The 26,608-nt window shown below is 43.9% G+C and overlaps 1 protein-coding gene across 31 annotated transcripts in view; it reads right to left on the bottom strand.

Moving 5' to 3' along the window:
* The window catches only part of MAPK8IP3 (mitogen-activated protein kinase 8 interacting protein 3), a 70,764-nt gene that overhangs the window by 18,704 nt on the left and 25,452 nt on the right, over positions 1–26,608 (bottom strand). For 4 of the 31 annotated variants that reach the window (XM_037384817.1, XM_037384822.1, XM_037384811.1 and 1 more), the window contains 12 exons: positions 24,031–24,175; positions 18,534–18,780; positions 15,800–15,902; positions 13,626–13,744; positions 10,068–10,079; positions 8,690–8,707; positions 6,253–6,310; positions 5,112–5,264; positions 3,487–3,568; positions 1,553–1,704; positions 924–980; positions 278–448 (listed from right to left, as the gene is read on the bottom strand). In XM_037384817.1, coding sequence (XP_037240714.1) covers positions 278–448; positions 924–980; positions 1,553–1,704; positions 3,487–3,568; positions 5,112–5,264; positions 6,253–6,310; positions 8,690–8,707; positions 10,068–10,079; positions 13,626–13,744; positions 15,800–15,902; positions 18,534–18,780; positions 24,031–24,175 — 1,317 coding nt within the window. Of the gene's footprint in view, positions 1–277; positions 449–923; positions 981–1,552; positions 1,705–3,486; positions 3,569–5,111; positions 5,265–6,252; positions 6,311–8,689; positions 8,708–10,067; positions 10,080–13,625; positions 13,745–15,799; positions 15,903–18,533; positions 18,781–21,197; positions 21,310–24,030; positions 24,176–26,608 lie in introns of those variants that run through there. The other 27 variants (XM_037384824.1, XM_037384816.1, XM_037384829.1 and 24 more) reach the window with 19 other exon arrangements.

A 26,608-nucleotide genomic window follows, 5' to 3' on the forward strand; every position in this document is an offset into this window, starting at 1 on the left:
TGCAGAATGAGGACTGAGGCCAACTCAAGCCTAGAGCGGGGTCCCTGCTGAGATGAACCATCATGGCCTAGAAAGCCATGGCAGTGATGTTTAGGGAAGACAAAGTTTGCTGAGCTCATCGACGTGGTAAATAAGTGAAAGATCGGGGATATAAACCACAAGAGACAGAAACACATTAACACCAAAGACTCTTTTTTTAGAGCTGAAAACAGCTTATTTCAAGAAAAGCCGCTATTTTGGAGAGCTACAGGGGGACCTGGCTTAGCACACAACTCACTCTTCAGGGAAGAACTCCAGGGTGCGGCTGCCGGAGGAGATCTGGCACATGGTGTGACTGCGACGCTGGCTGAACCCTGCTGTTGTTGGAGACTTGTAGTGGATGTTCACAGATGGGTAGGTCCTCTTGGCTGGCGGGGGACTCGAGGAGGAGCTGAACAGACGGCTGAAGCTAGGGACAGAAGGCCAACAAGTAAGAGAAAAGGTGCCTGCGGAGACAACACACCACAGATTCACAACAGGGGAAGCAAGAGGTAGGCAACTAGGGGCTGTAAACCCTTCATGAAAACTGCCCTGCTTCAAACATGGAGCCAAGTCCTCAGTTTGATTGACATAAGGTGTTTTTAGCTTTCAGAAACAGATACTTTCTGAAAACAGCCCTTTATTAAAACTGATTGGGAGTGTATGTATCTTTCCACTCCAGAATACCCGTGAACTTTTTCAGTGTGTAAAACAAAACCAATGCAAATGTTCAAATCTGATTTTAACTTCACGACGGACAAAGGAAGCTCTTGAAGGCAAAAAGGTTCAGCTAACACTTCCAATTGATGTTTCATTAATATCAGAGTCTATTAAGTTGCTGTCTAAAGCAGAAATGGCAACACTTCCCCTTCTCTTAATCTTACACAAACCACCAAAGAACTTACAACTGCCAGATGGTGGATTTCTTCTTCTCCTGGACGGACGGGTGCTCACGGGAAGCTCTAAGGACAGACACAACAGAAGCAAGTAAATTTCAGCATCTCTGCCAACCCAAGTTTCTGCCAACCAGAAGGCCGCTTCCATCAGGGAAGCCATGTCAAAATTCAGAATTCATTCTAACATGTTTCAAAACACAGCACATGAAGTGACATGCACTGGTCTTTAACGTAAGCACACCCAATTGCTTTATGTTTCAATGTTGACATGAAGGACAAGTAAGTTTTATCAACTCCCTGCAACACTATCATCGCCAGAGTACCAGTCTGCTAACTATAAACCCCTCCATTATACACACTTCAAGCCATATTAATTAGAAGCAAGCACAGCTTCTCCTAGCTTAATTAGCACACAAGAAACAACTGCCCAGAGTTTCCAAATAACAACGTCAACTCGAGATTTGCGGCGCAGGTTCAGGAATAAGAGAGAAAGAATTAGGTATTAGGAGAGAAGCAACTGTCTGGAAAACTTCCAGCACTTCTCAACCCGTATCTTGGTAGGGGTTCCACTGACCACAAGGTCAGACATGGCCAGGTTTTGTCTTAAAATAGGAATGTTCTCCAACACCCAGTCTCACCTGATCATCTCTGTCCACCTGACAGCCTCCTGGAGCTCCATCAACCTCTCTTTGTATTGATTGCGCTCCATCAGAACCCGGGCCATTTCCACGCGAGTGAAGCGGCGGCGCTGAGCTATGGGAATGTTGTCCTGCAGGGGGGAGGAGCACTGCTTCAGCCAACAAAAGATGGAAGGGGATTGATGTTAGTACAGGACAAGTCAGGAGACAGAAAGACACAGCTGTTAGTTCTCCTCCTGTTCTGTTGGATTATCCCCTAAATTCCCCATATGAAGTGTTAATTCTAGACAAGTGAGCTCCAAACTATGGGCCACAGACCTCTGGGGTGTTCTGCAAACCATGGAAATTAGAATTAGAATCACCACCAAATCGAAAACCCCACCCAGGGACTATTGCCAGAAAGGTGCTCTGATAGTCTGCAAGGGATTACGAGAGCTGACAGTGGTCCACTGGTCCAGGAGTTTGGAAAGCGAAGTTTTAGTTCATTAGCAAAGGCAGTCACAAGCAGCAGGGAGCACTGCACAACGCCGTCCGTCCCCTCAAGAGGGCCAGGAAGGAGGCATTCTGTTAGTACACGCTGATAAAGGTGTAGGGCACAAGAAACTGAAGAAAAGCCTTTTCCTCTTTGGTGACACAACTTGGCCTTGCAGCAAGAACACATGCAGCTTTGGGTTTGGAGGCAACAGGAATGAAATTGTTTGTCTCCTTCAAGGAGGGGAAAATGAGAACAGCATGGCTAAGCTGGGGCAATTATCTGCCCAAAAGGAAACAGTCAGGGGGTTGGGAACTCGTTACTAGTAAGTGGCACTGAGTTGTGCCTAGACTGTGACAATTCCCAAGCTCAGCCTGGCTGGTGAGTACTGCTGAGAGCTGCAATAGCTCGAATTAACCAAGTCCCTCTCCAGCCTCCCTGGACTTGGAACAAACCTGTACGACCAGTCAAAACAAGAAGCGTATAAATGAAAAGGAATTCTACGAGATTTTTTTTATAATTAAAAAAAACAGACCTTCCGTCAGTCCAGCTTAAAAGAAATCCAGCCCTCTTCAGTATCTCACAACCACAACTTGAAAATTTTCCTATCTACCTAAACTCTCAACTGACCAAGTTCACCCCAGTTCAGTCAAAAGAATTAGGCTAGAACTGAACCTGCTCCAATACCTTTTACAAAGAAAGAACACAGTAATATTGAGAAGAAGGGTACCTAATGCCCTGTCCTAGCAGAGTGACATTTATAAGGAAAATCTCTGTTAATGCTTTGATTTGCATTTTTTTTTTGCTACAGTTGCTTTGTTGAAAAGCTTCTACCTCAGCCAAAATAGTTTTAAGAGCTCTCACAGAAGAACAGTCCATAAACCTTCTCTGTGTCTACCTTGTAATAGGCAGTACTGGCTTATGTAAATGAAATAACGAGAAAAACAATGCTGCAAGACTGAGATTACAGAACTAATAAAAGGCGGCAGTTACTGCGGCAAAGCTGTCTGTGGTATAACCTGGATTTCAGTGTACAACAGCCTGATGGCTTACAGCTTCGCTGCCATTGTGGAGACAAGGTCTTCTGGAGAAGTCTGGCTATCACAAGACCCCGAGAGAAACCACACTGCACGTGACACTTCAATTCAAAATCAGGGAGAACCAGATAGAACAAGAAGGTGCGGAGCAGGGCACTGCTCCAGCACCGTTCTGCAGAAGCCACATCATGCATGGTATGTATTGCCGTTCTGTCAGCTGCTCATCTTAGCTGAACTATGGTTTGAAGTTGTAAAAAGAGGTAATCTCATGGCATCTGTTTGTTAGCAATGCTCATCAACAACAATCTGCAATCACTGTTAATGAAGGCAGATCAGCACACATCTCTGGACTGACAGACCTGCAGTAATACAGAGTAAGTATATAAACCCCCTTTCCCCACAGGCATTTTAGTAATGTAATATACCAATTCTGTACAGAGATAGCTGCTTACATCCTCCACCTCCTCTTTGGGTTCTCGTCGGGCAACAATCGCTTCAGATTTCACTCTAGGAAACAGGAAGAAAGGCATCAAACCACCAAGTGATACCATGGCTGGCCCCAAGGTGTTTTGGTAGTATGGGAAGGTCTGTCTGCCCACACCACAAGGAAGCGTTTTCAAACTGTGAGCTAAGCAAATCATGAGATGTTTTTCTGGTCTCTTGCAGCATGTTACTCTGAAGAGCTTCACCAGCATCACCCCATTCCTTTGGAACATTTGATGTAAGCACCAAAATACTGACCACTGGAACAGTCCAGCCGCTTTCTATTTCAGAGCCGTGATGTTCAAATGTTTGGTGAGATCTTACCCGTGGGAAAAACTGAGCCATTATCAGCATTGAAAATGCTGGCTTAAGTTCTTCTTCTGGGCTGCTTCTGGTTTTAAGGCAGTGAAAAAAGCTTCTAATATGAAGGACAGTTTGCCATAACAGTAAAGAAGAGAACACCAAATCAGTGTTAATGAAATACCTGAAGGACTTAACCGAGTGCTTTTAATTTCATTAAACTCCATACCTAGGTGCACTCATGCAGTTCCATTTGAATTACAAGCCCTTTTAGTAACAGCAAAGGCACTGTGGAAAAAAAATGCTGTCCCCATCTCTTAAAAAGGCACATTTGCCCGTTAAAAGTCCACATTCCCACTGCATAATACATTATATATATTCTGAGGCTCAAAAGGCATTTTAAAAATCACTTATTTCCTCTGCTTGTGAGACTACTTTCATTTCAGATATTTTGAAAAACAAGAGACCAGTCTGTGTTATTCTTGGTCATTCTGTACTCAGATTAGTGAGGCAACATTCCAGATTCCAGCTGCAAAATAAGCACTGTCCTCTGAATTCAGATACCACAGTGCAATGTACAGCTAGTCAAAATGTAATTATGTTGCTTTAAGCCCTGTGGGGCATCTTTAGTTTTATGCACGTGAAGTTGTCAAAGGCTTTGCTACACGTTCAGGCTTTGGTTTCTCTAGTTTGAGTGGAAAATAAGAAGTGAGATTGCTCCAAATGCATCCTGCATAGGAGTTTAAAATCTCTTCTGCCTCTTCTTCTCATTCTTAATATGAACAATGAAACAATTACCAATACTGGCATGTAAATATCGTTTGTGGCAATCTGTATTAGCTCTTTCATTAAATGAATGGGCATTCATTCCTCCCAGAGCTATCTTGGCTGCTGCGAGGATCAAGCTCTTGACAGCTTCATTCAAAACTACTGGTTTCAAAATTCTTTCCTCCCCGCCCCCCCCTTCTGTGTATATTTGCAAATTGAAACTCTGAATGCTTCTCCTCCGGGGAGCCTGGATGTACAGTTGCTGCTGCAGAATCCTAGTCCTGGGGAGGAAAATTCTGCAGGTTTTCTAAGGTTCAATAATCCATTTCAAACCAATAAAAACAACGTAACACTAAAAATCTCTTCCACCTACCATCAGCCTTGAAGTGCTCTTAAGGCACCTCTGAATTCCAGTGCTAACCTCCGAGAGGGAAACAGAGGAGGCAGGTTTATCACTCGTGTCCTCCCAGGTCCCTGGGACAGGGTGTGAATCACTCACCTTTTCAGCTCCTCCTCCAGCTCCTTGACTCTGGTTTCCATTTTGGCTTTGGCCTGCTTCGTTGCTTCAAGCTCGCCCTTCAGCACTTCTTGCTCTCCAGACAGCTGGTCCACCTTGGCAATCAAATCATTCTTCACAACGTTCAAAGCATTTCTTAAGGGTGTGAAAGGGACAATAAGCAAAAACGCCCAAAACCAGCAGCTATCCATAAGAGAGACCTGAAACTAAAGTCACAGGTACTACAAGGAGAGTTGAAACAAGTGTTTATACAATTCAGCCCAGCTATAACTGATGGAGAAGTAGATTTTGGCAGGAAGGAGCTGCAGAAGAACACAGAAATCACCATAGTTGTTTGGGATGAGGTTTGCCCAGTCCTGCACCCTGACTGACAGACCAACATCCTCTTAAGAAGATGGCAAAATGCTGCAGAACAGAGGTGTAGGGTAACCTATCACCTACATAAGGCTCAAATTATTTTTAACAGGATGAAGATCTGAAACACATCTTTCAGAACTGGCGTCATCTGTAATTGTGGATATTTGTGGATGATGGTAATATAAATAAGCATTTCCAATCTGCTCCGAAATACCTCAATACCTTTAAAATCAGCACCTTCAAGCTCTCCAGCTCTCCCCTAGGAATACTTTGCCTTCCTCTTCCTGGCTGCTTAGCTTTAGTACCTGGTTTGCCAGCTTTTCTCAAAAAGTAAGGCCATCACACCATCTACTTCTCCCTTACCAACTATCGATCTTTGAAAATTCTTTTCAACAGTAAGGCAGTTTTCTTTTCAATTAGCAAACTTTGCAAATAAAACCTTATAAACAGCAATATCCTCACAGAGGCTCAGACCCACACCTAGATTCCCACTGAAGTTAATTAAAAGCTTGCCATTGATTTCAGTTGGGATCAGACCTTACCAGCACATGCCCAGAGATTTCACCCAAGTGCCTGCAGCAAAGAAACTGGAAAGTCACACAGAAAAGCAATTCCTCCTCTACAATTCAAGGACCGAGTATTCAAGAGAACCCGTTAGACAAATAAGCAAGCCCCTGACCGGCAGGAGTTCTGGCCAAGACCTACTTTGAGATGACATCTCGTTTATAACTAGGCAAGCAGTTCAGAGCAGGCAACAGTTCCTTACTTGGTCTCCAGTAGCTGCGAGTTCTCCAACAGCAGATTCCCCACTTCTTTGCCCATTCCTGAAAAGAAAGGCCAGGCAGTTTTCACCTGCTCTTCTAGAAATACGAAGCGTGCGTGGCACTGCCTGACTCATGCTTGAAGAAGAGAAATCACTTTTGTTAGGCTTCCCTAGGCTTCGGTGTCCTGCTGTGAAGAGCGGAGTGCCTCTTGCTGAAAGACCGTGCAGCACAAGCAAAGACACCCATGTGTCCTTCTGTAAAGAGCCCAAATGCAGACCTAGCTTCTCACCCCAACTTTCACAGACTCCCTTGAGAGGGACGGAGAAGAAAGCTTCACTAACACCAATTAGGGAAGTCAAGTCAGTAACTCCTGGTTCAGCCATGAGCCATTGCAACCATTTTTTAGCATCACTCATACAGAAAGAAGGTAGAAGTTTATGGGTTTTTCACAGAGGACAGCAGAACACTGTCCAAATTGCTGGCCAGATCTGCACATCAGTGATTTTCTCTCTTAGTATAAGCCAAATTTTCTGTTTCTCAGTACAGATTTGGGATCATGGTTGTGACCAGTTTCATGCACATGAAAAGCTTCCCATTATCAGCGTTCCACTAGAGGAACTGTAATAGGACTTTAGACTATCTATTGCTCTACCTACATTTAACAGTTTTCTCACAGATGTTTAAAATCTGAAGTCTCGGTCCCATCACTTATGACCCATGCTCAAGAAAACATCTACATCAGACACGCTGCGCTTCCACCTGGTCATCAACGTGTGACAACTGCAATATGCAGACTGGGTTGCAAGCACTGTGAAAAACCTGAGGCTAGGAGTGAGGTTTTTCAGTATTTCTTAATTAAGAAATTCAGTATTTCTTAAAACCAAAAAGAAAGGAATTTAGGGACCAAAAGCACATCTGGGTTGTTTCCTGCTGCCAGGGACCTGCTGGCTCATAGGGTCAGCTTCTGTTTTACAACGGGGAATACAGGCCACCTGAGAACTAGAAGCAGAGAGGCCTCTCCCTCCTGGGGGACAGTGCTCAGGGCTGCAGCTTATTTCTCACCACAGGTCCCAGAACATGAAGAAGTCTCACACCCATCAGTGTTTGTGCCGAAGCGCTCCTTGTCCTGCCCTCTGAACTACCTTCCTTTACAGCAAAGACATCAACAGTTTTCATGATCCATTATTTGCTGATTAATTAATATTTGCAATAAAATAAAAACAACACAAACTTGAAGTAAATGAAAGTTAGAAAAACATGGGAGCATACAAGAAGTGAGAACACATCACAACACTCCAACATACAAATCCTCTTCCCACAGTTAAATGGGATGAATTATGATGGCAAAAGAAAATTCCCAGCAAGAATGAGTAAGAAGCAGCTTTTTCAAATTACGTTTGAAAAATTAGTAGACAGATAATTAATCACTTTGATGTTTCAGGCAGCATGTTCTTTGGATGCTGTGTCAAAGAATATTACAAACAACAGAAAAGTGAGAGACACTACCTGCAGTGTGAACAGAAGGGTGGTTTTGGTTTGGTAAGGTGACCTATAGCTCTTTCTTTCGTGGTATGCCCTATGTTCATTGGAAGATCAAGAAATCAGCTGTTTACTAAATTATTGTCTTGTTCCTTTTTAGTGATTCTACAAATCATCAAATAAATACTTAGCCAGTAAGGCATTAAAATGGCACAAGGGTGTTACAGGTGCTAAGAGACATCAAGGGAAAGAGTTCATCCTGTTTTTTTGGACTAAATCTTTTTCCTTCCCATTCTTGAGTCATCTATCCCTCTCCATGTCTGTTTTGGGGAGAGAAAGGAACTCTGGTGAAAAGGGTGAGCTATCACACCAGAACTAAAAGTCATAGTGTGTCTCAACCATCAGTATCCTCACCACAGCTTCTACCTTATTTGTGTGCAGCACAGTGACAGCCCAATGCTTTAACAGCCCAGAGGTCTGAAGGGCTAGGCTTGCAATAAAGAAACGGATGAAGCCTTCCAGAGCCATAGGATGGACACTATGAGACAACCTTATGCAGGTTATGGGAAAGCTCTGCTCCTGGGGAAAAAAAAAAAACAACTCACTGTGGAGCAACTAAAAACTCTCTTCACCCCTTTGTGGTGTGGAGCAAAGGGAAGAGGTCTGGACAGAGCTCTGACAGAGCCCATCCTACACTGTGCACCTCCTGTAGCCAGGCAAATAGTGTGAAGCATCAAAGTGGATAATCAACCAAGAGAAACGGAGAATCCCCAAACCACAGCTGCGTCCTGCTTCTTGGAGAGGTGATACGACCATCACAAAAAACCAAACCAAGGTAATGCAAGACATATGGAGGGATGCTGAGTGAATGGCAGAAATTTAGTAAGAAATGCACATTTTTAAAAAAAGAAAGGGAAAAAAAAAAGAAAGGGAAAAAAAGAAAAAAGGCCTTCGCCTTACCAAAGAAATCATCCCGTACTATGAGAGCCATCCCATACGAGAAAGGGAACAGAAAGAGATGGGGACAAAGGGGAAGAAAGGAAGAGAAAAAAAGCAGCCATTAAGTACCAATCTGTAAATAGCAAACACAGCAGCTCATCAGCACGTGTACCTGTGTGTGGTGCCAGTGTATGTGATGCTCAGTAGTAACTAATCTACACCTTGCTCTGCTGCAGCCTGGCCTAACGAGTATTTACACTCGAGTGTCAGAACAAGCCTGAGATGAGCTCATCTGTTTCTTCCATCTTCATCACCTCCCCTGGACTACAGGCCTGAGTTTCCCATTCCCACAACAAAGGTAGTTCAACAGACGTTATGAACAGGGTGAGGGGAGGACAGGGGCAGGAGGGAAAACAGAAGGTGGGGTGTGTATCAAAGCTCTCATCTGGCCCTTTTGCACTGGCCCAAATCCACCTCCACACTGCAACAAACTCCGACTCAACTTCAGTGGGAGGTTTTCTGAGAAAGGACCACAAAAAAGTGGCTTACAGTTTGAACTAAAAGAAAGGATGATGCCATCCCTTTCTTTTGTGACCTTACAGCGCAAACACCACGAGGTGCCTGGCAAGGCAATGGGGACAGCTATCATGTCTGTGTAAGTCACCTGCCCTTACTACCGGGAAAAATTCACCCAGTTTGCACTGAAGTCAAGAGATCCCCTTGACTTCATCTAAATTGCATCAGGGCCCATGTGCATTTTATGGAAACCTTCTGACCACAGAGCACAGCCCTAAGGCAGCAAGTCTTCAAAACAGAAGACAGAGGTATCAAACTCCTACCAGAAAGGCAAAGCTTCCATGAAAGACAGGTTTTGCCACTCTAAGTCATCAAGAAAAGTGTCTTTAACATCACTGCAGCTATTCCAGAAGACGGCCAACGTGCATCAATGAACCACAGCGGCCATCATGCGCACGGAAGGATCCCCGCAGCGTGGTTCGCGGGGAGGACAGTGGGAATCTCACTCAGTACCATGCCCACCCAAGCCCTGCTTCAAGCACAGCACCCATCCTGACAGGAAAAAAAAGCACTCTGAGGCCCCAAGACTTTGGGTGACAGGCCAGTGTAACACAGTGGAGCAAACCTGTGGAAAGCCACACAAGAAAAGCTTACTGAAACGCAGCAGGCTTGTGAGCACAGCACGGGGACGTCCTGCTGCCCAGGGCCCCACCAGTGCAAGGCAACCAAGCAAGGCGAAGGTGGGAGAAGTCTGCAAAGCCAACCGTGTTTGGACAAGAGCAGGGGAGTATCACACGTGTATACCACATCATTTCACCTTAACAAGGAAAAAAAAACAAAAAAACAAAACCAAGAAAAGAAACTGAGCAGAGGAGATACACACCTGAGAACTCCCCTATGGGCCATGTCCAGCGAAGCACAGAGAGACAAGGGGAAAAAAGGAAGTGAAAAAAGGATCAATCAGTGACTGAAACCAACAAAATAAAAATTTTGTTCAAAAAAAAAATTAACAATGATTCAGCCATTTCAATGTCAAAAGGCATGAAATAGTAAGGACAGGACCTGCCATGACTGTAGATGGCATGACTCTACATAGAGGACATTAAAAAAAATCAGGGGAAGGTAACCTGCGGTACAACCGCAACCACATGCCTCAGCTACCCCCAGTTTTCCAGATGTGAATCTCAGGCAATCACATCTTCCTGGACTAGATAAACCTTTATTTTCTTTTTATTTAGTTGTGTACCACTAAATGCAAAACAGCTAGTTCCTACTACCTTCTCATACCCCCTCCCATGTGACTTTAGCAACTAGATCTTCTGATAACATGTGCTCTTCAGTGATAATACAGCTTGCAAAAATCAGTTAGTTGCATATAAACCCCCCCCCCCCCTTTTTTTTTTCATTGCAGTTCTGGGACTCTGATAATCCCATTTCAACTTCTGTACAAAAAACTACGCATAAACTTACCGCTAATATGACTGAATTTCTGTCTTCATCACAGAACCCCTGTTATTTGAAGGGAGGTTTTAAACTCCACAGCAAACACAGTGGGCACCCTAAAACTGAAAGGAAGGACCTGCCGATAGTGCACAACCAAACTGCTAGTGCTCCTTTGCATCCAGAAACTCTTGGGATAGGGAAGAACAGGAAGGGGGAGATGGGGGAGCCAACCCAGGATTGGGAGGGCAGAACCTGCAATTAACAAGTGAACATGCAGGAGAACAGCCAGCTAGTGCTCCTAAAGCTGTATTGAGAGAAAGGGAATTTGGTCTACAATTACCACTAGTAAATAACTGTTTAACTTCCACATTTTTCTCTGGAATACTTCCTATAGAAACATGTATGTAAAGCAGCATTAGAGCTGGGATGGGGGGGGGCAGGGCAGGACACAACCCACATATTTATTATTTGGTATTGAAAAATAGCAGTGAAGAGTGCCAATTTTGTACCAAGAGATGCTGGCCACTTAGCAGATATCCAGAAGGAATGAGTAAGATTTTCCATTCAAGAAACAGACTTGCCTGCCAGCTACTGTTCAAGGGTAATTTCTGTAAGATCCTTCTATTTTAAAGTCCTCTTTAATGAGATTTCTCTTTCTTTAAGAAACAGACCAAAAAGAGAGAATGCTCTTTGAAGATTGATTGCCAAGTTTTGAAAGAGACTGGAAGTATTCAAATTTCACTTAGGTAAAACTTCACCTAATTAATTCTTTTGATTTACAGTGAGAAGCGAGCTCCAAATACAACCCAGATAGAGCACTCTTTCAGCTTGTGGCTCTTGTTTCTTACATCACACCCATAAAGCACAATTTCCTCTGTGGCTCTTCAGACTCAAAAGGTATAGCAGGAAGACAGAACAATTATCTAACAAAAAAGGCAAAATTTTGAAAATTTTGAATCATGTTGACCTATTTGTCAGTACTAAGACCTAGTCTTTTGCTTCCACCTTTACCAGACTTTCTTAGTGCTTTCTATAATGCAAAGCCGAGGCTGGGGGGGGGAGGGGGGGGGGCGGGGAGGGAAGTACAAATCTCATTTCTTGGTTAGAGATGTGACCTCTAAGATCTCTCTGCCCTCCTCCCTTCGTACAATCCTGCCAACATGTGCGTTCATTTTAAATAACACTTTTATATGGACAGTCAGTAGCCAGGACTCAACGAAAGGACTGATTAGATTAATGTTTCAGAACTATCCGATTTCATCCCAGCCTATCTCCCAGGTTTGTAAAGGAACCAGGAGAAGCCCTCGTATTCTGCTAGCCCACTGTGCCATCGCCTGCAAGAGTTTTGCTGCTCTGCTCAAACCAGAAAGTTATCCCAGCACAGAAACATACTCTTCATAAGCCACACTTACATGGGCACTGTTCAGCAGAGCCTCTGGACGCGGTTATTACAAATCATAACTGCCAAACAACGGATGATTCACAGCCCAAAATCAATCCCTGGTCTTTGGGCAGCCTTACGTACTGGAGGAGGTGAAGCACCTCTGACTTAACTGAAGCTGTGGTGATCAGCCTTGCAAGGTTTGGGCAACTAAAATCTTTGGCCTTTTGAAAACAACAGTCTGCATTTCTCACGGATCACTGGGTCAAGGCTACAGGGTAATAATCCAAAGGTCTCCAGAAGGCAGGCTTCCAGAAGTGGGAAACAAGTTGTCCAAAGCAGTTCATACACCAAGCAAATCACTTTTCTGAATACTAACTCTTAGAAGCCGACAATCCCTGATGCCCCAGCCATTTTGGGGAGAGAAGGAAAGCAGCAGTTGGCACAGGGATTCGTGGAAGACAGCCATATACCATACGCTCTCCTGGATAAGGAAGTACCTGAGGACCAAGATGAAATGGCTAATGGCAAGACTGTCAGTGTTTTTAATGCTTTGACTCTGCTAGGAAGAGAGCTCCCAATAACACACGGGGGCTGGCTGACCAAAATTCATTTCACAGCACATAGACGAAGCTTTAACCATCACATGCAGTTCCTACTGTCATCTTCACTTTAAGCAGGCATTCCCAGCCCTTCTGCAATGACTGTTAACATCCAGGTGATTCTCAAACCTGGAAATCTTGCTTCCCCTTCTAAATTCTTAATTTTTTAAGTACCGCACATTGGGTCCAACTGCAGGCAGAGAAAGCCTGTGCATTCATCCTGAATCTTCTGTAGACTTCTTTCTTCCAGCAATCTCAAGTTGGAGGTGAAACAATAAATGTTTTAACACTTCTGGCAATGGTCATCAATCCATGCATGAGAGCTCTCTTGCACGTTGCTGGGCTAGCACCATGCTTCCAAAAAAACCCCAAAACTATCCGTATCAAAAAGGTATTGCAAGCATTCTGATGACAGTCTGGATCTTGTTCTTACATTCCAGTCACACTAAAAAGAACGGCAAGGAAGGGCTCAGACCACCACCTGAGGCAAAGCTACATCTCTGACTGCTTCAAAGTCCTAGTCAGAAATATGGAATATAACCAGACTTTAGGTATTACAAGCTCCTTCTACATCAGCCTGAGTAGTTAGTTACTACATCTCTTAGCCTGACTATAAAAGGGTAAAAACTGGAATACAGACCATAATATTTCCATGCCATTTAAACTTCGAAAACTTAACAAACAAAAGGAGTTACTTTCTTGCAAATTTCAAGTGAACTCTATTCCAAGTAAAATTACAGGGGAGCCGGGGTTGGATAGGAAGCTGAATTTTGTCTTCAAACCATGTGGGAGAATCCTATAGAAAAATAACACGCACATAAAGACAACCCAAACACAAGTTACCCATCACTGTACTGCAGCTATATATTTCAGTCACGTAATGTCTCAATTTCTAAATATCCAAGTTTCGGGGAGAGGGCGGGAGAAGAGAGAGACACAATTTAAGTGCTCCTAGAAGCTTAATATCATTGTCATTGTACCAAAGAATACAGAACGGTTCTAAATAAGTTTTTACCTAGCAGATCTGCTCCTTCATCAACATCTCCGATAACCTCAGAACCTGCTGTGGAAAGTTCATGATACAGAGAGTCTGTGTTGATGCCAAATGCTTTGTTCACAATCCCCTGTGTTGGGCTGTTGTTGGAAGAAAAAAAAAAAAAAAAAAAGACTCTTGTTACTTGGCAACATCATTTAAGCTAGAACGTTTCTCTCCAAAATACCGAGCATCCCAGACCACTGCGATCAAAACCCTGAGAGCACATACCATCTGTTCACCGCTAACCTCTGGGATTGTCGTTGCCTACTCTAGAAAATGGTCTTAGATGTGGGTATAAACACTTTCTAAGTGTCCTGCCTTGTATGAGGGGAATCAGCCAGCATGAAGAGCTGTGCAATTTTCCCAGCAATCTAACAGGAAGGTCAGTACTAACTCAAGTTGTGTGGCTTTGTTCTCAGATAAATCAAGTCTCAGTTATAAACCCTAGAGGTTACAAATGGGGTGCGGTAGCTGTCTCTGATATTATAGAGAAAAGGGAAAAAAAATGGTGGGTGTGTTTCAGTTACAGAAAAATTACAGTACCCAGACATCTGACAGCACTGAGGATTACAAATAGGTGCCGGGACTGCACCAGAACTAATCAGCTCACACAGTGTAACGGACAGCACAAGGGACAAGTGACTTGGCATCTGACCTAAAGACCTAATTCAGCTTGAACCTGCCTCTTCAGCATGCAGCTTTCAGAAGCTGTACGTAACTCAAAAGCATTCTGCTTTTAAAGCAGCAACCATCCTGTTCAGCAGCTCGAGTTAGCTTGCATCTCCTGTAGCTTCCGGTCTCACGACCTGGATCTGAGATCGTTGCCTGAAGAGCTCCCAATGCAGCAGCCCTCTCCATCCTCTTCTTTTCCTTGGGTTTGACCAATTTTTGATCTGACCTCACAAGTCACTTTTGTATTCCCCACACAGAGCTGTTTCGGCTATCTAGATTCCTCCTCTACCTGACCCTAAAAATTGTCCATGCATCCTACATACTCCGAGGGGAGCTTAACTGTACGTGGTTTCACAGCTGAGAAATGCATCTGTTATGGCTGCTCATAACCTCGATGAGGGTGCTCAACGGGGCAAACCCACTACAGATTTGGACTGTGAGAAAATCTTGCCTTAACTTTGTTAGGGTACTATCTTTTGCAACCCTGTAAGAGCTAGGGGGTTATTTTTGCTGGTATAGTGCCAAATTACCCACTGGAAGAGGGTAAAAGTTACCGAACCCTGTAAAATTAACTACCCAAGCTTAGTAAAAATGAATCCAGGTACTAATACTTCCAGACTAACACATGCCTCACAGCAACATGGTGCCAAAATCAATAGCCTTTAGGGATCCTCTTATTTAGAACAAAACAGGTGATGGATAGGAACCAGAGCAGCAGAATAGTTCAGTAAAAGTCTGCCAATTTAGAGAACTCTGTTGAGGTTCTGAGTGCATCAATGGGTCAAAACTGCCCTGACCAACCTCACCTGGGACCCGCACCCACCCACTGGTCCAAGGGCACCCTTAACCTCTGGCCTGCACCTTCAGTCCTTCTCTGAGCTACACTATAGGTGTACCTGTCTTCAGCCCTCTATCCGGCTGCTCCTGGGTAGCACCAGGACCTAACTCATCCCCTCGCCTTGTGTGGGGCTGCTGGTGGAGCTCATTATCAGTGCCGTGCCCTCTCTGCTTGGAACCTGCAAGACTGGGATTGCTGGGGTTACTCCTGCTTGTCTGCCCTCATGGAGCAGCCCTGCTTCTGCTCTTCAAATACTTGAAAAAAGTAAAACTGGAAAAAGCCTGAGGTTTTAAACCTGAATCCAGAACTGATCTATTAGACAAATGCATCTTTTCTCTCTTCCCGATAGCTTAAGCCCATGTCCTCTTTGCCTGTCTTAAACCTTTTGTTGCTCCATCTCTATCCTCCCTGATCGAGCAAGGCAGACAAGCCCAGCCCTGGGTCAGCTGGCCAGCCACTGCTGCAGATTACCAGCCTTCTCTGGGGAGCTAAAAAGAAGGTCAGGACCCCTCATGCTCACACTATGCAGAACCTATGGACTTTCTCAAACAGCTGCATCTTGAACTCAGTGCGAGCCACAGCACCCACTGCTCACTCATAAAACCAAGCGAAAGAGCACACAGTGGAAAGGCACAATCAGTACCTGTTACCAGTGCGTTCCAGGCGGGGGTCTTGACACATGTCCAGCTCTGGAGTAGAGTCTATGATGTCCTGAACATCGGACCACTCATCACTGCTGCCCATTCCTAGGTAAGACAATACATGTGATCTACAGGATCAGGACTTTCAGAGGATTGTGTTCCTTGAAGGGATTTTTGTGGCTTTTGAATACTGAGGTTTCAAAACTTCATGGTATCATGTTCAAAGTCTTAAAATAGGAACAGAAAGTGGCTGATCATCAAGAGTCACAAATGCACCACTGCTGGGAAGGTGTCCTCACAACTCCAGAGCAGGGAGACTGTAAGCATCCCCTCCCCTCTCCCACACCAGAGTGTCACCAAAGTCATTGGCCTGAATCCTCATTAAAATGTGATAACCAGAAACAACACGTCATTCATTAAAATAAACTCCACATAAACTTTTTATCTGTCAGCACAAACTCTTCAATCACCATGCAGCTTTAGCTGAGATCTAAGACAACACAGTGGGTTTCTGTATAGCTCCACAGAGACTGCTGTAGTTACGAATTGGCACTATTCAGTTTTAACAGAAATAAGTTTTCAGTATAAATTCTCAAGTCTACATTAGTTTAGATAACCACTACAGTGAAATTTCACCTAAAAACTGATACATAAAATCTGCTCTGGTTTCTGTATAATCCACAGCCTGAAGCCAGCTGTTCAAAAGCTCAGATTTGCACCTATTCTATCAACAAGCAATATGAACACAATGTCTGTTCACACAAGAAATTCTTGAAGGATTAAAGACCTCATTTGTAAACTACATTAATCCCTCAACGATGTTAGATGCGAAATTTTTGACCTTTCCAAACAGCCTCAGTAGCCAAACATACAAAGCTCATGACAATTTGAGTGTTGATTTTATTCTTTTAGGCTGGCATTGTGCACCAGCTGGCAACAAATGCCAAGTCTGAAGACAAAGCGTAATGTGTATCTGTTGCCAAAGTAGGCATCCATACACCAGTGGTTCTCAAGCTCACAGAAGCAGAGGCTTCCTTTTCTTCATTCTTTCAAGTTGGGAAGCTTTTCTGCAAATACCTTCAAGTACCTTTTTTTTGGTAGTTCAGCTCTAAGGCATGCACATCACTGACAGATCCTTTAATTATAGATGCATAAAATACCTAAGTAAAATTCAAGTATCCATGTTGCTCCTCAGCATGGAGACCTTATTTTGCATTACATGCAACAAACAGCTGAAAGGTTCGATGTGCAAAGCACACAGGAAAGATCTATCTGCCTCGAGCAGATTCTACGATATTGTACTTCCAACCAAGAAAAAAGAAGCTTTCACATGCACGACTTCCTAGTTGCACACAGATAGAAGAGGGCAGACTTTGACCCAAGAAAGCTACAGATGATAAACAAGCTTGTAAAGCAGCAACTGTAAAAATAAGGAAAAGTCTTTATAGGGCATTCAAACTGCTGACAACTGTGCTCAATTTCTGATACCAATGCTAACTTGCCTTGGCCAGGATCATCAAACAGATCAGAGTTTTAACATTTGACTATGCAGAAGCAGCACATTTTATGGAGAACTACACTGCTTCTGGCAGACTGACATCCGTGACCCCAGGACCCCCTCAGCTGCTAACATAAATAGAGAATGGGACTCAGTCCCAACAATTCTCATTCAAATGCTGCCATAGAAGACGTAACACGTTGTATTATAGTCTTAATTTGTTAGGAACCCACTTGTGAATGTTAGCAGCAGGATTCCCTCTACATTACTTAGGGAAAAAAAAATCATATCTGGTTCAGGTGCTAACCTCGGAGACTAAGTTCATCCCTGTGCTCATGCACGGATTTTCCTTATGATCTTCAGCTAGTTTTACAGTCCTTTTGCCAACAGACCACTTCTCATTTCTGAAGGCTGCTGCAAGTCTAAACACAACACAGGCTGGAAGTCACTCAGACACTGCACTGGCACTGCTATATTAAAAAGCACAGAAAGGGGCTTTTATCATGTTATTACATCATTTTCTTTATTTACACAGCCTGGTGCTAAAGGCTTAGGCGATGGCTTGCCTGAAAAGAATTAATGAATTCAAACTACTAAAGGACTGTGGGAAGTGGAAAGAAAAAAAAAATCTAACTTCCAAAGACTTGGGAGGTTTCTTGTATGAGAAATGGACTAAAAGAAAACACCTTATTTAGCTGAGAAAAACAGCTGGATATAATTGCTCTTTCTAAACACATCAGGGCATGGGATAAACACACAGAAGGGAAAACTATTACTTAACCTGACAAATCTGGCATATCCACAACTGGATATAAAACACTTACAAATAAATCCAGAGAGAAAACTAAATGGGAGCTTTTAACTATCATATATTGATGAGGTCTAGAAACAGCTTTCCAAAAGTTCAGTTAGACTAAGATGGGACCTAAACATTCATGAAAGATATTCTATGATGTCGATGAATGCCACTGCAAGGGACTGAACTCAGTAGCCTTCTCCCACCCTTCATACTGGTGAAACTATTCATATTCCTGCTTTTTTTTTGTTTGCTACCCAGAAAACTGCTAACATCCAATTAGCTGTCTCGTTCACGTATCTTTCTAAGTAAGGCTTCCTCAAATCCGATACTTATCAAGCTGATTACCCCTCAGTCTCCCAGCCTCTTTCTGTAAGGGGAACACAAGCACTGGCAAGTCCATTATTTTAATGACCAGGTACCCAAGCTCCAGTTTCCATACCTATGCTAACATTCCTCATCTCCTGCGTGACCTGGACTTCCATGTTCCGGCTGTTCCGCTTTTCTCGTGCTCTCTTATTGCTCTTGGTCGTGCCGTTGTATTCACTGATGGGCTGGATACTCTCATTCAAGGGTGTGACGGCAGCAGAGGGCACAGATGACGTGGGAGTGTTGGACTTGGTTCCAGTCGTGCTCGGTGTGGCAGCTGCTGAGGACTGCCCAGATTCAGACATTTCATCTTGGGGGCACTACAGCAATTCCAGGGTGAGGGAAGAACAAAAAGGGAAAAGCACAGCTATACATTTCAATTAATTTCCCATTTGTTGGTGTATGGCTGCCTTAAAGCATTATGGAGAATGAGTCTTGCTCGCTGTACCTGCTACGTGTCCAGCACTTGCTGGTGACACTAGGCACCGCAACCACAATGAAGCAGTGAGTTCTCGTGCTGAACTCAGCAAGCAAATCCCACCTGTGAAAGGACCAATATCCTTCCTCTTTCACTAGTAAACACTGTTCTTCACAAGTCACATCAGTATGTGAGCCCGTCATCAGGCACCCCAGGAAAGGTGGCCTTATCATAAGCAAAAAGCACCTGCAGCTCACACTGACTACGGTGGAAGCTGAAGGGCTTTGGCACTTGCAGGAAGCCAGGCCAGCGTTTCCCAAGCCTAGAAAGCAACATGGGTATTGCTTGGGAGGATCTGAAGTGGCCTCTTAGAGGTCTTGGATGGTGTCATTCCTATAAGCCATTAACACAACCCGGACGAGAGAACAGCAAAGTGGTTTTGACACTAAACTGCAGAAGCAAAGCGGATACCAAGCTGGGATGGTCTCACTTTGCCAGCGCAGGAGACCTACATCCCCATACCACCATATGCAGAAGCTAGCCAGGCACGTGTCCAGGTTGACAACACAGTAGAAACAGGCGTGGTCTCCCCACTTCCAAATAACAGGACGACAAGACCCAAGAATTCAAAAATCATAAGCTGACAGATTAACATAGGAGATGGATTCCCAGTGTGAAATGCACACAAATGGCTCTCAGTTTTACAGACATTACAGCCCCATTTCTTGTAGTATCACCTCTTGAAAAACATGAGGCTTTCAAGGCTCTGTCAGGATTTTATACTGTGACCCTTGTTTGTCAATTAAAGCAGCAATGTTTCACCGTCGGCCAATTAACGTCTTGACCAATGCGGTGATCACTCCCAGACCCAAATGAGATCTCCCCATTCTTCATGGCAGCTCCCTCTAATTACTGCCTGCAGGGAGATGACAAAATTAACGTTGATAGTTATATGTGATAATGAGTTGCAATTGGGTGCAGTGACATTCAGCATCTGCACATCTAGACCCAGGTTTAATCTTTACTATTTGCCTCTCCCCTCCTGTGCAAACACTAGAAGGATCCAATTCTGCTCAGAGGCTGCTCTGAGCCCCTCAGCCTTGGAGCTGTGATGCTGTTTCACAGCACTAATCTGGAAGTCTTGTTCTCTTGTTCTAAGAATAACTCCACAACACAAGCACACAAAAAAAAAGGATGAGAGAGAAGACTGAAAAATATGGTGACTTAACCCTTTGCAGCCATTTTTTTTAAAAATAAAAATCTGGAATTTTATTAAGATCTTCCTTTAATTAGACTGGCCTCTGTATGCTTATCTTAAAATACCCTGCTGTATATCGCACTGTGGAAGTCAAGGGTTTTTACATTGCATCTGTGCATTTATATTGGAAATTACTATTTTTTCAAACTGTGTTACCACTACATATGATACACATTTTGCATATAGTTTCTGCACTGTCAGTCCAAATGGTACCCACGTTCTCATATGGCCATTCAGATCATCTCCCTGCAAATTTGCTGATTTTAGCATCAAGACTAAGTTGGGCCTTTTCACTTAGGCTGCTACATGTGAAAAGCACACTTCCCACCTCTACTTCATATTCTTGTTTCAGGAGTTACTTTCCTAATATGTACAGAAAAAAAAAAATCAAACCAGGTTTTTAAGAACAAATATGACCCAGGAAGCCTTGTACTACTTCAATCGCAGTTTGCCTGCTCTGCTTTCTAATGTACAAAGGGACAAAGAGTATCAAGTGTAAAGTGCACCCATAAAACCTCTTTCCTCAAACAAAACTTACGGTGGATTAAAGGATTCAGAGATGTTCTTGCACCCAGTGTAAGTCTATAAGCATAACCAAAGTCCATGAGCATCTTGGCACTGTACAAGAGACATCCAGGTGGGTCCACATGTCATTCCTTATTCTTAGGAACTAGATGTCATTCAGAAACCTCGTATCACCAGGGTCTACAGGGCAATGTCTGTTTCAGAGATCTGCCCCTCATCCAGAACACACCAGTGAGTAATTACCTTGGTTTTCCACTTACTCTTTGGTTATACATCTGAGGTTCATATTTATCTAGAAAACACCAACCTAGCAGCCTGCATCGGAGAAATCCCTCCCAAATGTAAATACTACCAAGGTGCTCCTCTTCACCCTCCAGAAGCTCTATTAATCTTTGCTGGTATCTTCCTTCTATCCTGCAGAGTGCTCCGTTAATGCTAAATGTTTCACTAAGCGTACAGCTCTCCTCTACAGCGTAGGAGGCATTCGCCATAACCCATAGCTCACCCAAGGAATACTCTCCGCAACCACCACTTACCTACAGCCATACCTGTCAACCTCCTAAACATCAAATGTGTAGTAGTGACCTCCAAAATGCATTGCAAAGGCCCAACATTCATAGCAGTCATATGTCACCATGAGAAGCCACAATTGTATGGTTATAACACTGAAAGCATAGTACATAAGAACAAAAATGTTAAGGACTTTCATCTCTAAAACATTGTATAAAATAAATGTACAACTGAATGTAAAAATAAAGTAAGATAATGACAGCAACTAAAACGGAAAATAGTAATAATAAGTATACAAGGACACTTAAAAAGTAACTATAGTATGACCCCATGAAAAAGGAGAACAAGTCAGAAGCGTCAGGATATACTCGTGGGAAGGCAAGTCACACGTGCGCAGGTGATGTCAGTGTGACAGCAGAGCTGCTGAAGAAGAGGCAGGGAGTGCATGAGCAGTACTGCAGAGATTTCAGTCCTGCAAAATACTTAAGCAATAGCATTCCAGTCAGAGTGCGTGCAGGAAGTTTGCAGGAGAAAAATCTCCACTCCAAACTGCAAATCCAGTCAGTCAGTCAGTCACATCCTTTATTCATAGGCTTGCTCCATACTCTTAGGAAATCCTCTGTAACACGCTACCCCATCCAAGTTTTCCACAGCCCAAGCTCTCTAACTCCACCCTGCTGGCCAGCCTCCTTAAACCCAGCATCCCACTTCTGAGTTTCCCCAGTGAGCACCAACACAAATCCCAGCACTACCTGTCAGATACATCGCAGTAGCACACTACTACTTCTGCACAGAGCTTTCTTGTAAACTGAAATGTTTTTTTTTTCACCTGACACCATCACCACCAAATAACTAAGAGATCCAGTCAGTAACCTTCCATTACCTGAACTTGGACATCAAAGCTTCCAATTTATCTGGGTCCCTGTTGCACTCTCCTGCAATTCAGGTGCTGGGTTATCAGTGAGATCCACTCAATCTGCAATGGTACCACTTACAGAATTACTGCTTAGCAAGCCTATGGAAGGTGGATCTAATCTCAACAACCTAGCTCTTCTCTAAAAACTAACCCCTGCCGCACATGCCTGATCGCTAGAGAGCATGTTCACACCATAGCGTGCAGCACTGCCTGGAGGTCCCCAGGAACAAACTGGTTCTGGAACCAGAAGCAGGTTGGTCTCTCTGCATTCTGGGTGTCACCTGCATCTTTGCATCAGTGTTGTGCTGCTATAACACTAGTCTGAAGAAACACATTCATGCTCTATCTTCATTTCCACCATCCTTAGTTAAGTTATTGCACTGTGGCATTGCTATTCCCTAATTCCAGGCAAAGCTCTCCAGAAGTTACTGTAGGACCCAAGTGGCATTCTGCAAGTTGCTATGCTCCCCAAACTTCTGTGCCTCTAACACTACAGGCAAGGGTTGGGTTCCAAGAACAGTCTTCATCCTATCCAAAAATCTTGCTTTTGGATTTCTAACTTCCATGACGGCTGAGAGCTGATGAAGCGCTAAGGTTTGTGCTATGCTAGACCTGGCTACTTAAAAAAGGTAGTGTTAAAAAAGGAAAGTTGCTACTTTGTTTTCTGCATAAATTTTTAATTTGGCTAAATACAAATGGCATCAGGGAGGCCACTCCTGAAGAGTCCCTCAGGCCGAAGTACCATTAATGTAATCTGGAGACACGCAGAATTGGTACAACAACAAATTGGGGTTTTCTTTGGCTTTTCTTCCTCTGCTTTGCCTTCGCTATCTCTATGTATTTTACAGGATTAGTGATTTATGTCTTCTCAAAAGGAGACCAGTCCCCAGATGGGACATATGAAGTACCTGTTGTTCTACAAATTCCAGGCTGAGAGAAAGTGAATTTTATGAGACATTTTTAAAGCAGACCAGAAGCTCTGTGAGATATTGGTGGATGTACTGTAAGGCATGTACATGCTGGGCAGATGCACCACTGGCTCTCAGGCCTTTCATTAGGCATTTGTGGAACATCATTCAAAAAGAGGAATTTGCTGGCATTCTGAGCACGAAGATTTTGAGCAGTCTACAGGTACAGCTCATCAGAAACATGGGCCACCATGTGTACTCTAAAGTGTAAGCAATTGCAGCGAACTGTCAGCTAAGAGTGCAACACCTGGGTCTCTGGGCTCAGACCAGTCTCCGACTGGCAGAGCAGAGCACCACAAGCAGCAGGCAGAACCATGCAGCTGCTTCAGCGCAGTTGCAATGCTGTCAGGTTTTTGGCAAGCCCCCGTGCAGAAGGCAGCACATTGAAGGCGACAAGTGTATTGAAGTAGACAATGCAAGTCTAGAGCAATGACTAGATATACGAGGAAGTGAAGACCTTTAAGCACAGTGCAAGACTTGGACATCCAGAGAGGATTAGGAGCCCTTTTTACTGAAGACAGGGAGGCCAGAACAGCAATCAGTCAGAAAAGACACACACTGGAGAGCAAGTGCAACCCAATGCTTGCTCTCTTACCAAGGGGGAGAGAGGGAGACAGGTCCCACCATTTCCTCTCCCAAACAAGCTATAAAAAAAGTTTTTTAAAAAGGCTTATCTTCCCTAAATCCCTAACTGCCACCCCACACATTCCTCTCAACTTGGGGCCAGCCAAGTAAAGGAAATTATCACTGAGATAAGAAGCATGAGAAGCTGCATCAAGTCCCTCCCGCACTATATGCCAGATCTGCAGACAAATATCCTCCCACCTACAGCACAGCTACCAAGGGAGTAGACGCACAGCAGGGAAAGGCTGCAAAGGGTTATGGACACAGACTGGTCTCCATCTTAACGAAAATGTGAGATGCTATTGACAGTGGGAGAGCGGGAAACCCTTGCTCCGTGATGGTCTATAAAACCTTGTAGCTGGAGTTGGACTGCAGCTGGCCGAGGTCACTCAGGTGCCAGTGGTCCAGTGTTGGGACGATCTTGGACCCTATCTGCCCACGTACCATGCCATCCGCGAGGGGGAAGACATTCAGAGAGTTAGGACGTTCCTTCCTGCTAAACAGAGAAACAGAGAGAGGAAACCAATCTGTTAGCCATTTACAAGGTTCTTACAGAAAAGAAACAGCACGCTAGCTTACACGAAATATTAGTCACTGGAAATTGAATTACACTCCTTCCCCTCACATAGCAGTTGTATGACCTCCCAACTCCCACACTGCCATGCTGCTGTCTACCCAGACCCGTGGCATCTACTGCTAGAGCTGTATCTCTTCCCAGGGAGACTCTTTAAGAGGGAGAGGGTCAAGTGACCACAACAGGCACGACCGACTGCTCCATCAGTATGAAACATTTGGGGGAATGCAAACACGCAGGGAACCACTGGCCAATTTAAGTCAGTGTATCTTCTGAGAAACAAAGGTACTGTGGGAAAATGAGCCACAGCAAACAACTCTTACAGTAATAAAAAAAAGCTCCCACGTATTTTAGAGATGTCATCACTAGGTCAGGAAAGAGGATTTTAAGTAAGAGTCATTTACATGGCACTTCTGTACATTTCACCCCAAATCTGGTTAGTTCCAACAGCAGACAGAAATCAGAGGGTTTTAGATCACTTCCAGTATCAAGCAAGAAAAAGAATACTTGTACTCTGTGATTCCCTCTCCGTGTCCACCTTACAGTGCACTCAAAATTCAGAAATTAAAGAAAGGTGTAAGTGAATGCATCATTCATACTGTCAGATGTCTGTAATTAAGTTTTCTTCATCCTCTTCTTTCTGGCGATTGCAGGTGACTAGCTAGCTGCGGGTTTGATTCTGAATATAAAAGCTGGCACAGGTTTTGAGACCAAGTTCCAGCAGGAGAAAATCTAGAGCAAGCAGTGGAGGTGGAAAAGGCTGCAGCAGCATGCTGAAACAGACAACTGGTTTCATGCCAGAGAAGCAGCCCTTCAGGGACAGAGTACACATCCAATTTAGGGGACATCCCCAGCAGCCTGCACTAGCTGGGCTTCAGTTGCCCTGCTGAGGTGAACTAAGCTGTTCCTCTGTGTAACATGCACCCCAAGAAGGGTTTGATGATGGTACTTCACCAACGCCGGCACGGAGCTTCCGCTTACTGCTGCAGGGAGTGATGAAATCCACCCTTCCGTACACCAGTATTAGTAACAGTAGATCTTCATGTGCCTTTCTTTAATGACCATCAGCACTGGTCTGACCAGGCTCGGCAACCATCACAACCACCTCACCTGTGAGTGCGGGTGAAAAGCCTGCAGCACGACCTAAGTTTACCCTGGGACATGTGCAAACACACCAGCACAGGAGGTGGGGCACAAGCCAGCTCATTTAGGAAGGAAGGAGACGGAGTGCTGAGCAGAGGAGACTATGTTTGTGGAGAAAACCAAAACCCTCCCATGCCCAGCACTGCCCAGCCAACACACCCAGCCTGTGCCACACCACCGCGCCACTGCTGCTCATGCTGAGCAATAATCACTTGCTGTGGCCTATCTTGGACTGGCACAAGAGGCAGAAAAGTGTTTCCAGTGTGGCCCAGTAAGGAGATTTAGGATGCACTTTTCCTAAGAATCTGCATTCAAACCCACTCCTGAAGATCCTCAAGACTCACTCATGGAAGCTTCATAGACAAGCCCTCTTACCAAGACAGCACATAACAGGATTTAAGGGGAGCACAGATCATTGACACAACCTGATTAACCTTATTTTTCTTTACAGAGCAGATTGCAATCACCTTTCAACAGATTCAAACCCAGATTCATACATGATGATAGGGATTATCAATTTCCTTGTAGCCTTTCCACTCCAAAGGCACCTTGGTACTTCTTACTTTTCAATATTAACAATTGCTGAAGGCGTATAGAAAACATTTCACTGCTGTTACCCTAAACACCGATTTACAACTTCTACACTGCCATTTACACCTGCTCCTAACAGGGTATGATGCCAAAGTACATTTACCTCTGTCTGTCTTCCCACATTTACCTCTCTTTATCCTACTGCTATCATTCCAAGATCCTGAAAGTTTCTAACAGCTCTGGTTTAAGTTTCTATAGATAACATTCTAGGGAAATGTTTCCTTTAATATGAAATCTTCACCCCGGCACTGTACTGATCAAAGCACCGCAAAACGTATAGTCAGTTATGTACAATAGGTTATGAAGAGATTCAAAACTAGAAATTAGACCTTTATGCCACAAAGACAGAAAAATCCTAGTTTTACAGTTAAAGACAAAACTCAAGGGTCCCAAAGAGTCTACTTCAAAAGAAACACTCTCTTCAGGGAGAAAAAAAATATTAGGCCATTTTTTGAGCTGCTTTAACCATTAGTTTCATAACTTTGCTCTTCTTCAGGTTAGAATAATAGTCTTACGGGAGTCATACTTCACAGCTTTAAAAAGCTGGAGAAAACTTTCTATAACTGCAAAAAATGCCTTGCAGAACAATGGTGCAGTCAGAATACCTAACAACATGCTATA

This window comes from Falco rusticolus, chromosome 4 (genome assembly GCF_015220075.1).
Source record: "Falco rusticolus isolate bFalRus1 chromosome 4, bFalRus1.pri, whole genome shotgun sequence".
Classification (NCBI taxonomy): domain Eukaryota; kingdom Metazoa; phylum Chordata; class Aves; order Falconiformes; family Falconidae; genus Falco; species Falco rusticolus.